The sequence below is a fragment of the Ptychodera flava genome, chromosome 1 (genome assembly GCF_041260155.1).
Source record: "Ptychodera flava strain L36383 chromosome 1, AS_Pfla_20210202, whole genome shotgun sequence".
Lineage (NCBI taxonomy): Eukaryota > Metazoa > Hemichordata > Enteropneusta > Ptychoderidae > Ptychodera > Ptychodera flava.
In genome coordinates this window covers 48431356-48445185 of record NC_091928.1, presented here as the reverse complement: position 1 = coordinate 48445185, position 13830 = coordinate 48431356, and the positions used below count along the sequence as shown (strand labels likewise).

The 13830-nt window shown below is 39.5% G+C and overlaps 1 protein-coding gene across 1 annotated transcript; it reads left to right on the top strand.

Moving 5' to 3' along the window:
• The first annotated feature begins 220 nt into the window (after positions 1 to 220).
• Positions 221 to 6698, top strand: LOC139140001 (suppressor of tumorigenicity 14 protein homolog). Its single transcript, XM_070708988.1, has 5 exons — positions 221 to 417; positions 2620 to 2730; positions 3539 to 3658; positions 4486 to 4587; positions 5464 to 6698. The coding sequence occupies exons 1-5, from the start codon at positions 330 to 332 to the stop codon at positions 5478 to 5480; spliced, it is 438 nt and encodes a 145-aa protein (XP_070565089.1). The 5' UTR covers positions 221 to 329; the 3' UTR covers positions 5481 to 6698.
• The last annotated feature ends 7132 nt before the right edge of the window (positions 6699 to 13830 follow it).

Here is a 13830-nt window from a genome sequence, read left to right as displayed (position 1 = left end):
GAATACACCACTGAGCGGTAACGTGCAGCCTTTTAGTTTCCACGTCTCTGCAATTATAGCCGTGAAGTGCAATCTGGGACACTGAAAACTTTCAGCGCCGCCAGAGGCATGATGTGGCTGAAGTTGAAGGGTGGTGGCATCGTTTTCGGAATCGAAAGGTCGAGTTCACAGGAGTGATCTACTATGATATTTTCACAGCAGGTTAGGGTGCCATGTTTTTCTCGTCGATCAGCCAATCAGCATCCAACAGCCGACATAAATATCTGGATTGAAGTCCAACACACTTCATACACGTCCAAGGACTTGCAGAAAAAACAAAGACCGTCAACATGTACCGCCTGACAAGTATCACGATTTTACTGCTGGCACAATTGTCTGTGCTGCTGGCGTTAGGTTTTAGAACTCGTGACGCAGGAGGTAAGTTGAACTTTCATCTTTTGACGGCCGCTGCTTCCTGCGACTCCGACACATCTTGACAGCCAAACTTTCACCGCGCACGGTGGAAAGAATCCCACCACAAAGTTTCCGCTAAAACCCAGCTTTACACGGGGGATGATGAACATTTTCTTAAACATCGACAAGAGACCTATACAGTAGCTCTACTGATTACTGAGAAATAGGTTGGTTCGAACGATAGGTTGGCTTGAACAAGAGTAATAGTTGATCTCGGTAAAAAGATCAAACATTTAGGAAAGAATGCTTGTATTATACGATCCTTCTAACACAATCAGTCAAAATATTGTGTGTGTATAAGATCGAGCGATAGAAGAAAAAATGTAAGCATTGTAAATGGCAGCAACTGCTTGAACAGACAGTAAATTTTAGTGTAGCCGTTTCATTGTTTTAACCGTTCACAATGATCCCCCATCCATACACCATTCCGCAGCCTATTAATTATCAGTATATATCATAGAGGGTATACCTCCATGGTAGATATCTACATGGAGGTATAGACTCACTTTTACCTCCATCACATGTATATGTAATCATAGAGGTACGATCGAGATCTCCATGACGTAATTCACCAATGAATTGATACTGTCAACTGTTGTTGCGTAAAGTCAACGTATTCAGTGCTAAACGATTGTAAACAAATTTATGATAATCAGCTTGGAATCTGTCTCGAAGTCACCGCTTTTTGCGTGGAAGCGGATATGAGTTTGCAGTAATGCTAGCTTCCTCGTGATGCAGATCGACCTATCTGATTGAGTTCATGCCAACTGCCATTGTTTCTACTTGCTACCGCGTGATTTGTCTTCTCGCCTGTGACAGTGTTGTCTAGGTGTCGTCGACCATGACGTTAGCTTTAACATAATTAAGACAGTACTGGGGGATACTCTCTATGGTTGAGGAAGCGTGCGTCAACAAGGCCAACTGTTACATGTATTTTATCTAATACTGAATTAAAACAATCCCTTCCCCAAACAAGCGCAACTTCGCCTTTGTCGTGTTAGTGATTAGTCAATCTCTCACGAATGAGATTTGAAATTTGATTCCAAAACGGGTTACTGACCGAACGTCGAAAGGAATACGACCTACACAATTTTCGTCAATTTTCTCGAAAGTGAATGCACTTTTATGCGGCAGGATGTCGATACACAATGAGCTTCCTTGCCATCAACAAAACACCGTTCCATCGTATAAACATTGCTGAGTCACGGTTATCGACACTGCTGATTAACGGACAAACAACAAAAGCAAAAGACAAAAATATATAACTTTAATACATAGAACCACCGTACCTCGTGGAGGGACGGTGATAGAACGTTCCTTAGGGACAGACATGTTTACTCTCAAACTGTTCCAAAACCTTTTTTGTCTGTAACTTGTGGAGGCTTATAGTAAAGATTATGGCAAAATTAAAGGTTTTAACTGGTTATTTTTGTGAATATCAAAAAATATTTTCCCTATAGAGTTAGCAGAAGGATGGCGACGAATTTGAATTTAAATTATCTGTAAATATTTTGGTACTTTCTGTCAGTACCAAATTTTGTCAGGTTACTCTCATTTTTATATTTGATTTCCAAAGGGGATTGTTTAAAGTTTAATTGATGAAAGTTTAAGAAAAAGTTTATGTATTTCATTCTCGAGGCGCGAGTGAAAGTGGGCGCTCTGGGAGTCCCGAAGGAACCAGGTGAATTTGCAAGGCTGGCTTGGCTTGCGACCACATCCACAGAAATTTGTTAAACTTTAAATAGGAAAGAGATATACCAACCCTTGTTTCACGGGATATATTGAAGGAATAAAGTCCATCAAAATCTGGCGGTTTCGTTCATATAATTTTATAGCAAGAGTAAAACGAACGCATCGACAATGGGTCATCACGTTGACATTGGTAAAAGGCTACTTCCCATCACAGTGAGTGGTGCGTGCGATCGAGCCGTAGGCGCGCTTGTACGTCCACACCGCGCCGAAGCGCAACAGTGGAAAACTGTTCATATGCGTATGTAAAGACCGTAACAACACGTATGGAATAAGGGTCTGCTGGCAACTCGCCTGAGTTTGTGATCTTTATTGAGACATACACAAGCACAAGTGACACTATATATCTGAGACAGACTGAGAAAGCTATCAAAATTCAGTCCCTCGTTCTACCCTCTCTCTCTCTCTATACTTCAGCTTGTACCAGGAGCTATGAACGCCTGTGCAGCAATGGAAACTGTATCTATGAGTGGAAACTCTGTAATCTGAAAGACGACTGCGGTGATGGGTCCGACGAGAAGGACTGCAGTGAGTTGCTTTATTTTATCGGTGTAAACTCAGTTATGGTGACCATCGACTGAACATGTGTTTGTGAAACTGTCGTCTATTTTTTCACTGCAAACCGTGTGACTGACGTGACCAATATTCTTGAAATATGACAGACAGTATATTTTGCGGTAATTTTGTAATCTTGACAAGCGCAATGTAGCGCGTCAGGATCGTGATCGTGTTCAGAGATTTCTGTTCTCCTTTAGGTTTTCCAGTCAGATATCAGAGGTGGATTTAGAGATTTGCTCGCGATTCCAGCACCACCTTAACCCTTTGAGCGCTGTAATTTTCTCCCGCCAAAGTTTTAGTGCAAAAATTTTACCAGCTTTTTGTGAATTTTTCTGTGATGTTTTGTTAAATGGACATCACATTTCATTGGCTACAGTTTTTTCTCAATATTTGAGCAAAACTCTGAGAAAAATTGACTGTGGTTTATTTTATGAAGGGAACCAAAATAGACTTTGGCGCTCAAAGGGTTAATAATAACACCGCTCCCCTTATGTAATTTTCTTTGTCTTCGCCGATTAACATTAGCTGCGCCGTTCAAGAATAAAGTTGGATTAGGAACGAAACCTAATTGAAAATTACAATTTCACAGGTGTTCTCTACGATAGATGCCATATTGTTTACTATGTCATTCTTACATTAATCAAATTTTGACTCCGATGGCCTAATAAAAACTAACTGAGCGAAAGTTGTCAAAATGGATGAGTTGGTTTTGACCACTTTCTTAGTTTATTATTTTCCGCCATGACGTCTTGTCCTTCCCCATTCCTTACCCATACAGCTTGTCTGAGCGAAGATGGCAAGTTCAAGTGTGGCAATGGCAAGTGTATCTGGATGTGGGACACGTGTAACACAGAAGACGACTGTGGCGACAACAGTGACGAAACGGCATCGTTCTGCGGTAGGTTAAGGCGTAAACCCCTGGTCGGAGAACACTGTTCTTGCGCCCGGCACTTTGAAATTTAAATGAATTTCCGATACAAGACAACAAATTAGTTCAGTGTGTTATGTATTTGCCTGCGTGGCAGACATACAGAAAGCATGATCGATCATTTTATTACTAGCTGAGTATCAATGTTAAATGGCGGGTTATACGACTGCTCGAAAAATACACTCTAATCTGATCATTTTTCGTATTTTCCTCTTAGGGTTGTATACAGATCCAAACAGGTGTCAGAGTTCATGAAGGTAGTATGCGCCTCCAAAGTGAAAGACGTAAACTTTTGCACAAACGTTTCTCAATGAAACTTTCAACCATTCTCTTACTAAATCAAGAACCAAAATCAGGGGTCATCGTGCAAACTTTGGTACTGTTCCTAATATTTATCTAATATTTAAAATTTGAAATTCAAAATACATCCTTGTGTTAAGTCTTTGCGTAACGATAAAATTTTCGAAAAACTAAGAAGGTGAAATTAAAACTTCTCTCAACCCAAGAGCTTTAAAATAAGCCCTAAACACAGCAAGTGGTATATCAGAAAAGAATTGTATAATTTGAGAGTCCGAATTTCTGTCCCCGAGGCGCATTCTACCTCAACTTTAACTTCGTACAACTCTTTTGTTTGATAGTTTAATTGTTTATACCTTCGTACGTGTGTTTGTTTCTATGTATATATGCCTATCTGAATTGATCGAGCCCTCTGCGTGCTCACCTTCTGTTCGTAATCACGCCAAGTCTTTTAAAACTTTACAACTTTGCTGAATTTGGCTTCCTCTCTTCGTCGACAGAAATGGCCTACTGCGACAACGGAGAGCCTGTGCATATTGACCACTTGTGCGATGGTTTCGAACAGTGCGACGACGGCAGCGACGAGTGGGAGTCGCTCTGTAGTAAGTATGACGTTTGGGTGATCTTCGGAGGGCAAACGAAAAACAAACAAACTATACCAGGCTAACATAAAGCAAGGACATAGACATCATGCCCGAGTTTGATTTACTGCTGCAATGAAAGTGAAGTCGTTTGATCAACAATTAAGCGGTTTTCAACAAAACAATCCATATCCGTCGATTATTTTAGGCGTTTAACTTCCAGTAAATTACTCGATAAAATAAAAACTTATTCAAAGTGATAAAAAACAGGAAAATGAAAAAGATTAATCGGTTTTAGGTTTCCTTTCAATTTTGCTCATGATATTATTGATTTTGATAATCTATTATTTGGTATTGTAAATAATTGCCCTCGATGTGTCTCGATATATGCGGTCCTTGCTCTGTATTGTATTCGATGACATTTAAAGCTATTGTGGAATATTAAAGTTGATTACTTAATTGCGGGAATTTCCCTGGTTTTTGACGGGTCGGGGCCGCGGCGAGGACACATTGGGCTATTACCATTTGACCGTAGCAAAGTGACTCTCGTCATTGGCGATGTCGAGTGGCACGTACGAGAACTTGATACGATGCAGCGACCTCTAATGCACAAAGAGCAAAATCATTTTCTATTACGCGAGGCCAAATTCATTATGGTCACCCGAAATGTAACTTAGATTAGATAGGAAAAGACACGGCACGGGCGCATGCGTGGAGGATTTGCTCGTCACGGTCCATCCACATACATGTACGTGCATTTTCCAGTTAAACTATTACATATTTCTGGCGTTAAGTTTATAATATATCATATCTTGTGAGATTCAAATTCCTTATTATAGGTCGTTAGATCTTCCTGGTGATAACTATGTAATATGTCATGCATTATTATTTTCACAGCTATGCCGTTGATCTGAGGTCTCGTCCAAGGTCCGCTGTATGCAGCAAGACGTGACGTAGCGTCCGAGACTTGAAAAGAAATCCTCGTCTACTGTATCTACAACTCAAATAATCCATGTTACGATCGAAACTCATAACTTCCTATAATGTAATGTATCCAATATTATCAAATTTGGCAGTACGCCTTTTTCTTCGGATACAGAACTTTTAAGTGTCTCCTAGTCAAGATAGCAAAATGCCGCATGATGAAACCTTCCGGATTGTTTTAATCCTAACGGTTAAGCAGTTCAAATCAATTGAATCTTATCGTGCATGAACAATATAGATGCTGGCGTTATGTATTCATACTTTATTTGTTGTTAGCCGTTTTGTTACTTTTGTTTCAATGAAGCTTTAAATGAGTACTAATATACTAACCCTTTCACGACCGTGGTTTCTCCCAAACCCATTGTCTCCAATGGTGAATATGGACGTGTTCACTAGCTACTGGGATGAACAGGTTAAGTTTCGCGTAAAAACTTACGTTTCGGTAACTGGGTACTACAATGACCACGTCATCTGAAAGTTGTATCCATACCCGCATCACACAAGCACATCTCTGATAACCATACGTTATATCAGCCTAAGGTGATTCTGTTAACACTATGCGGCTTAAAATATTAGATTTGTTTCTGGTCTTTGCCAGCATCACTTCGACACTTGGTGTCACATTTGTTACCCCTTCTTGGTAAGGTCAACAAATTGTCAAAAAATCCGTCTGAGGTACAGCCTGAATAGTAAAAACTATTATATTACTGAAGCTGATGTTAAAATAAACTCTTTTGTGTTGTTTCTCTCTTTCCTTACCCACGAAATGACAAGAAAGGGAAAGGCATTTCACTGTTAGTGCAAAATTCTATTTCGGCAATTTCATATGATAGTGGTTGAGGACGAAAGAAAATAAGAAAATCACAGACTGCATCACATTTATCAAATGTCAACGACCAGGAACAAAAATACCTCCCTTTTTTCCCAAAGCTCACAAATTTTCAAAGTGAAACAAATAGGTAGCCACGTTGTCCTTGGAAGCATCAATTAAATAAATATACTATGTCTATGATATCTTCATAATCGGCAATGTAGTTGACAGCCGGCCTTACACAGTGCTTGAATCGCATGGCTGCTAATAAGAGCATGTCACACAATCTCTCTCTCTATCTGAAGAAAATGTAATTAAAAAAGTTACTTAACCTCAATTTGTGTAAATGTCTTCATTTCAGTATTATTCTTGTCAATGTACACAACATAAGACAGAAATCCACATTGTTGTATATGGTCTGCTGGAATCTTTTCGTGTCCCATTTAAACACTCAGTGCAGACATCAAACAGGATGGGCACCGGGCACAGTGCTCTCGCTTACATATTTCGTCCCTAAAGTGGATACTTTCTATATCTTCAAGTTCTTTATCAGCTGAATTTAAACGAAAGTTGTCGGGGAAAGCTTTAACCTGAAAGTGTCCAAACGATGAGAGCGAACGAAGTATTTTGGTGTTTGTTTGTTTGTTTGTTTGTTTGTTTAATAGTCTGTTCTACACTCAAAACTTAATTTATCTGATGCAATGATAGCACAGCTACTGCATTTTGGGATGCACCATTAGATCCTGAAAGAGATGGCCAGGATTCTGACATTTCAGTATTTTTGCACTCCGAAATATGACAAAATATCTCACGGATTTTGCACAGGAGGCAGGCTATTTTCCCAAATTTGTACTTTTTTCATCAGCCGATCTTCATGTGAATATACTTTTCTTTCAAAAATTAGCCTTTGTTCAGACAATCTTCCGACATTATTTGCTCTGCTCCACCCCGGGTGTGATTTTACCACCCTCCCACGTCCACCTGTGAGTGAGAATAGGAGCCTCTGAGGAACCCGCGAGCTCCACAAATCCTACTTGAGTGGACTGGCGAATCCGTCGTGCGAGGGCGCTCTTCCGTACGCCATTGAGTTGTGGGGATCGTGGTTGGATATCTGGCGCTGAATATCTGGTGCTGTAACCATTAAGAACATTGAGTACTGTCAGATGCAGGTGCGGAATGCTACCAATGCAATATATTTGGTCCAATAAACTCCATCGCATCGTAGTAAAAAGAGAAGAGTTCTCTCTTGTAATGAATTTGCCAGCCTCATATTCGACAAAATTATTTTAAGCCTGTACAATTTTTAAACGAATTCCACTACCATGTTTTGCGAAATATAGTTTGCGGTTTTGAGAAAGATAATTGTATATTTTACAGATAAAATGTTAAACTTGGAAAGTCAAGTGAGGTTACTACTAATAACTGCTGGCTAATTGAAATGTCAAATGTGAAATCCCTTTTGAAATCTTCAAATTCGTCACAAAGTTTTGTTGCGAGACCTTAGGGGACATCTAGGTTGTAAGGTTTGATTTTTGCAATGGTATTTTCAGTCTACCGAGAGTCCAGAGCCCAACGGAATCACCGTACCAAATATTTCAAAATGATATTTAACATGTTTTGATAAAAAACCAAACCAAATTTTCTTTACAAAATTTTACTTCGTAACTGCCCCGGGGCCTGCTACGATTTGAAATTCCCCCTCTCGCTAGTTGACATTCTTTTCTCTCGACTCCACACCATGAAAATTCCCCCACTTACCCTCTCCCGACCATAACAAACTCCTGTTGCGCTCAGCCCATTACGAAAGCTCCTTATTGCCCTCCATGTGGTTCTAAAACTTTCCCACGCACTAAAGCCAAGTCCTAGTACCCGCTACCCTTCCTGGAGCAAAGGAATGAAATTCCGCGTCAGGTAATGAGAAGTATGACCGCCTGACCGTTCCCCGTCTAATGATACGAGAAAAAATGCCCGCTAAAATTCGCTCGCCGACATATTTTTTCTGTGATGGCGGGTTTACTTGCAGCTCCTATTCAGTTCGTGCTCGAGCAAGTATGTTTCAACGGTATTTGTCTCAATAGTACTTGTATATTTTGTCATGGGACAGCTTAAGCTGCACGAAATGACCTGTGTAGTCTATTGGTTATCCGTGTCTTCGATAAACCATTTCAACTTTGGCTTGAAGTTCCATGATTAACTAGCTGATTGTTGACCAATGATCCTGCGATGTTGGCATGTGAGCTACTTTTACCATCAGATATGTTAATTACGGAACCGTCTGACCCGAAGAACCTTACAAGTATAAAGATGCATGCTATACCGTCTGACCTTTTGAACAAGGAACCCATCATTCATTTCCGTGCTTGAATAGTTTGTAGGAACTAGTCTTGCAAACTTTAACATCATGAAATAGTATTCCTCATATATTTGCAGTTTGAGAGAGAGAGAGAGAGAGAGAGAGAGAGAGAGAGAGAGAGAGAGAGAGAGAGAGAGAGAGAGAGGGGGGGAAGAGATACTGGTTTCTTATCTACTAGTTGTTCTGGCCGCCGACAAAGATACTCATTTATATTCACTTCGGGGTAGCAGTGCTTAACATTTCACAAGCAGATCAAAGACAGACAGACAGACAGACAGACAGACAGACAGAGACACAGACACACAGACAGACACAGACAGACAGACTGAGGACAGATAGACACAGACAGACATAGACTGTGGGGTGGCCTATGTGGAGAGGAAATCATCAAGAAAAAGCAACCATTTACTGATAAATGCAATGATCTATTTTGTGGTTTGTTTTGTAAGACTTCCGAAGTGCTAATAATTGGAGTCATAACCTTTTATTACCAGTGATCAGAATTTATCGCTCTAGCAAGAACATGCCTTAAAAAAAGTTTGGATCGCTTCCAATGTTGAGAATTTGGTTACAGTGCAACCTAGTAAGGGGACATTGCATCGTAGATCTCGGTTGTCCATGTAACAGCTTCAAATGTGCCACGTGCTTGTAAACTTCCTGCTATTTCTCAGATTAAAGAATTAAATGTGATATTCTCCTCCCTTAAAGTAGTACGCCCCTGGAAATTGAAAGACTTAAACTTTCATTTGCCAACACTTTCCGTAAAGAATTATAAACCATTATTTTCAAACTCAAGAAAAAAAATTAGAGGTCACTGTTAAGATTTTATTGCTAAACAAATTACCCAAAATTCACATGTACCCATACTTGAAATTCAAAATGGCCTCCATCTCTGCGTTACCTCTACTGAGAAAAAAAATCTATTTTCAAATAAATAGGCGAGTGAAAACTTTATTTACTAAATGAGTTTCCAATATAAGCCACATGAGTGGCAGACCAAAAATGCACCGAGAAAGGTTGGGAGTCCGAGTACCTAACAGCTGATAGCCTTTAAATAACGATGACTTTAATATCGATTGTTTGAAATTAATTGCGGCTACTCATGCAGATTTCTCTCTTCTCAAGGTTACCAAATGTTGTTTTCTTGTTCTCATTTCGAAATGTCATGTTTTCTGAGCTACAATTATTGTGTAATTTGCTACCAATGGTCATCAAGCGTCAATTACTCATCATTTGCTTTTTTTTAACGATGGAATAATTGTTTCAGGTCAGCAAAAATAACAGGAAGTGTTGGTTTTGAATAGGTGATATTAATGAGCAATAAATCGTAGAGTTCGTGAGCTTAATTTCAGTTACTATTAAGAGTGGTTCACTGGACGAAAACTTGTAACGGCTCAAGTCACTCGTCATCAGTTCAGCAAGTGTCAACGCATTGTAAGCTATTAGCTCTGTGTTAAAGTCTATGTGTTCCTATTGAGGGCTTCAGACTACTAGTATAACGCCGAAATATGGAAGAATTAACATTGTGTTAAACATGGGGCTCTATCCTTTCCTGGCGAAAAAAATCACTGACTGGAAGAGTTTTGTTTATCGACTGCACATTTGCGTAAGACAATTGAGATTGTATAACTAAAGTATAGGACTTAGTGATACAAAGTCCCTTCGATGTTTCATCACCCAAAAAATGTTGGTGAAGCTGTCGGGGTCAGATCTCGAGTTCACCCGAGGAAGCTAACACAGAAGTTCGCGAACAAAAGCATATTTTCTGAGCGTTCTCGAGACATTTTGACCCTAGAAAAAGACAATAGCCCCTAGAAAAAAGACTAGAGCTTATGATTTCACGTATCAGTCGGTGGGTATGCAATTTCAGCATCGGCTGTCACAGTTTCTTATTCTGTAGGTGTATTCGAGTCAGTGGACAACTCGGAAAAACGAACGCGCAATCGAGACTCGCTTGTTTTCGGGGGTTTACCGACAAAGTTTGTGATAGAATGAGGGACATAGGGAGCTTTATTGATTAGAGGGAGACGTTAAGTTTTCTTGATAGGCAGAGGAGAACACTGTTTGGCCGAAGAGGGAAATTCTGAACATATCGCGGACAGTTTTCACGTTTCCTCACTCGTTTAAGATACCTTAAAAAATTAAATTTGTTGGTAAACCCCTCTGATTGCAAGTTTTTTGAAATCGAGTGGTTTGCTATCACTCATTCACAGGGTTGGACTACAAAAATATGCGTGATAAATTCTACAAAGGGCAGTGTATGAGTAGGTAGGCCGTCATTTGTGAATATCCGCACGCCGTATGCACGCCGTGCAAAAGAACAGCGCCCCCATGTAGGTGACAGCATAAAAGGGTTCAGCTCAAGTTAATTGATGCATTTTTTGGGGGCGTGACGCTTATTTTAACATTGAGTAAAATAAGTGAATAATGGTTTGGTTTATAAATCTCTAAATTGACTGCATGTACATCAATGTCAATGCAATCATACCTACTATATTTCGACGATATTTCTCGGCCTTCGCCAGTATTTTCGATTCTTCGACAGTTACTAGTTAAAAATCTTCGCTTTGATAAAGTACCACATATTTGGCAGCTCGTAAAATACACATCAGCACAAAACAGGTTTGTCGTCATTTAAATTCTTCCTCACTAGCTTGATTTGAGAAAATCCAAAAATCCTTGTGGCGTCAGAGATATTGTCGGGGGAGGGTGAGGGGGGGCTGGTGAAGGGGAAGGGCGACACTTTCCATGCAACGGTTTACGGGAAGGCCGGTTCATTTAATGCATGAATCAGGGAAGAGTCGCCACTTTTTGTTGGTATGGAAATGGAAAACAGGAAAAAAGATATACATATTTTGAACGGTCTACTGAAATATGAATGCACAACAACAAGGTGTTTGAAGTGTATGGGGAAATTATGAAATACAAACAAGAATTCATAGACATGACACAGTAGATGTGACTGTAATTGTAATGCCAAATACATCGTCTGTACATTTCACAAACATAAGTACAGCCACCAACCCTATTAATTCTGATGTCCAGGCCCTTAGAGACTGTTACGACAATTTTCTAAAACTTTTTCAACGATTCAATTGTGGTCTGACCTAACCACAGTGCACAGAATACTATTGTTAAGTTCTTTTACACATCTGAAAGTCATTGCGGTGTGTTTAATATTCTTACGTTAGCTTGCATAACACTACGCATAACAGATATTTTTAGAACAATAAGAAACGCTTTAGTGATTTGTCTGTTTTACATGAAAGGAGATCCGTAGTGCAACTGTGAGGCTGGACGAACGATATGGCATCAGACAGTGGTGGCGTAAACTGACACGCTGATCTAATCAGACTCCCACAGGCGCAAACTATAAATTTTCTCTGTATTTCGTCATGGGCTACACCGTTTTATAAATTATATGAAGCTTGAAATGATACAAGCCTATTTGACATTTTATGTAAATACCACTAAAATTGCTATTCCAATCATAATACGCATTCATGTGTTAAAACTATCACATTTTCCGTGCATTATTGACATTTAATGTAAAGTGGCATAAAAATGTATAGTTCACCATCCATTACAAGCCGTAGGCGCCTCCGTCGGTTACCTAGCAACAATTAATGTCACGAGATGGTTGTAAAAAATTATGTCGTTTAGCAAATTTTTCGATTGACATGTTTACTTTGGTTGGTCTGTCTAAGTTTCGAGTCTGTTTTCTCGATAAAGAAATCGCTTCATGGCGATCAACCGGTAAGGTGAGTGACACAACTTAAATTTCGCGATGCATGCCTCGAAGTATTCAGTGACTGTGCATCATGGCTGGAAAAAACACATTACCGCCCGTTTCTGGAACGGTGGCAATATGTTAACCTGAAGTAGCAGTCTTCATTTCCTACCTGAAATGAAAATCAGGGGAAAAAGTCTGTTTGAAACCAGTAGCTGTAACTCTCGATGTTTTTTATCATGATTTTATACGTCAATTGCAAGATGATTTTCTACCCCTCTCAAGCATATTGAAACAGCCACTAATTAGCGTTCCAACTCAGCGTCTACAAGGGTAAAATACACTGATATTGTTGGCATGAACCCCGATTCACTTTTCAACAATAATGATGCAGTGTACACAACGTACAGGTAGAGCTGACAAGCTGAATGCTATGTAGATCAACATGTTTTGGCAGTAGAACAAGATAGTCAAGATAAAAAACAAAAATAGTGAAAAAATAACCACGAGTTATTTACAGTTATTGTCACTGTAATTTGGATATCAAATTTTCATAAACGTGAACGTGGCACTGACATCAAAAGAGATTTAATCCAGTAAGATGAATGGATATTTTTTTCTCAAGTGCATTGGTATCAGGGTAAGACGAATACATGATGCTAAATTCTTCCAACAACAACTTTCGGTCATCCGCCCTTCTTGAAATCCTGTCTGTACCAATACCTTTCTGTGACGATCATATAAGATATTATGTTACGGTAACCGCCATATGTTATTCTGCTTCCTTCAGGCTGTCGGCAGCAAAATAGAAAGGAAAATAAGAGATCATCGCCTGCTAAAGACCATAAGTTTCATTTAAGTAAAAAGGGACTTAGAGAAAATTGAACAAAAATTAAGTTTCTTTTCTTCGTAATCCTTTTGAAATGGTACAAGTCTACAATTATAGTGCCATTTTCGTCACCATGCTTCATTGTTTGTTTGCCAGTAGGTTCTTTACTTTTAAGGACGACTTATGTATGTATATCACGATTCGTCCTGGTATCCTTGTCATTGCGTGCATTTGACCTGTGTTGACCTTAGCTCGGTTTCTATTACTTGGCGGCTGTTTCGGTCGATAGCGACCCCTGGCCTCTAAAGTTTATAACAACATTCCCTAAAAACAGCGCAAAAACTAGAGATCATATTTAGCTCTTGTGGTGCTGAGGAAGTTGCCCTAGTAAGGGAATTCATTTTGGAATGCTCCAATCCTGTACTAGTATCATTTGATTGATTCACGTATACCAAAAGCCGAAATTGTCTCTTCGTACAAGCCAAATTCTCTTACAACTTAATTTCGTTAACTTTATCGGCATGTTACTGTGTAGAGTGTAAAGTCCTCGCGTAATA

What these genes read in the sequence shown, in the direction of transcription:
- LOC139140001 (XM_070708988.1), top strand. Translation starts at nt 330, where the DNA reads ATGTACCGCCTGACAAGTATCACGATTTTACTGCTGGCACAATTGTCT. An exon ending in TAGAACTCGTGACGCAGGAG is followed by an intron (nt 418 to 2,619) that starts GTAAGTTGAACT and finishes TCTATACTTCAG; the next exon opens with CTTGTACCAGGAGCTATGAA. An exon ending in CGAAACGGCATCGTTCTGCG is followed by an intron (nt 3,659 to 4,485) that starts GTAGGTTAAGGC and finishes CTTCGTCGACAG; the next exon opens with AAATGGCCTACTGCGACAAC.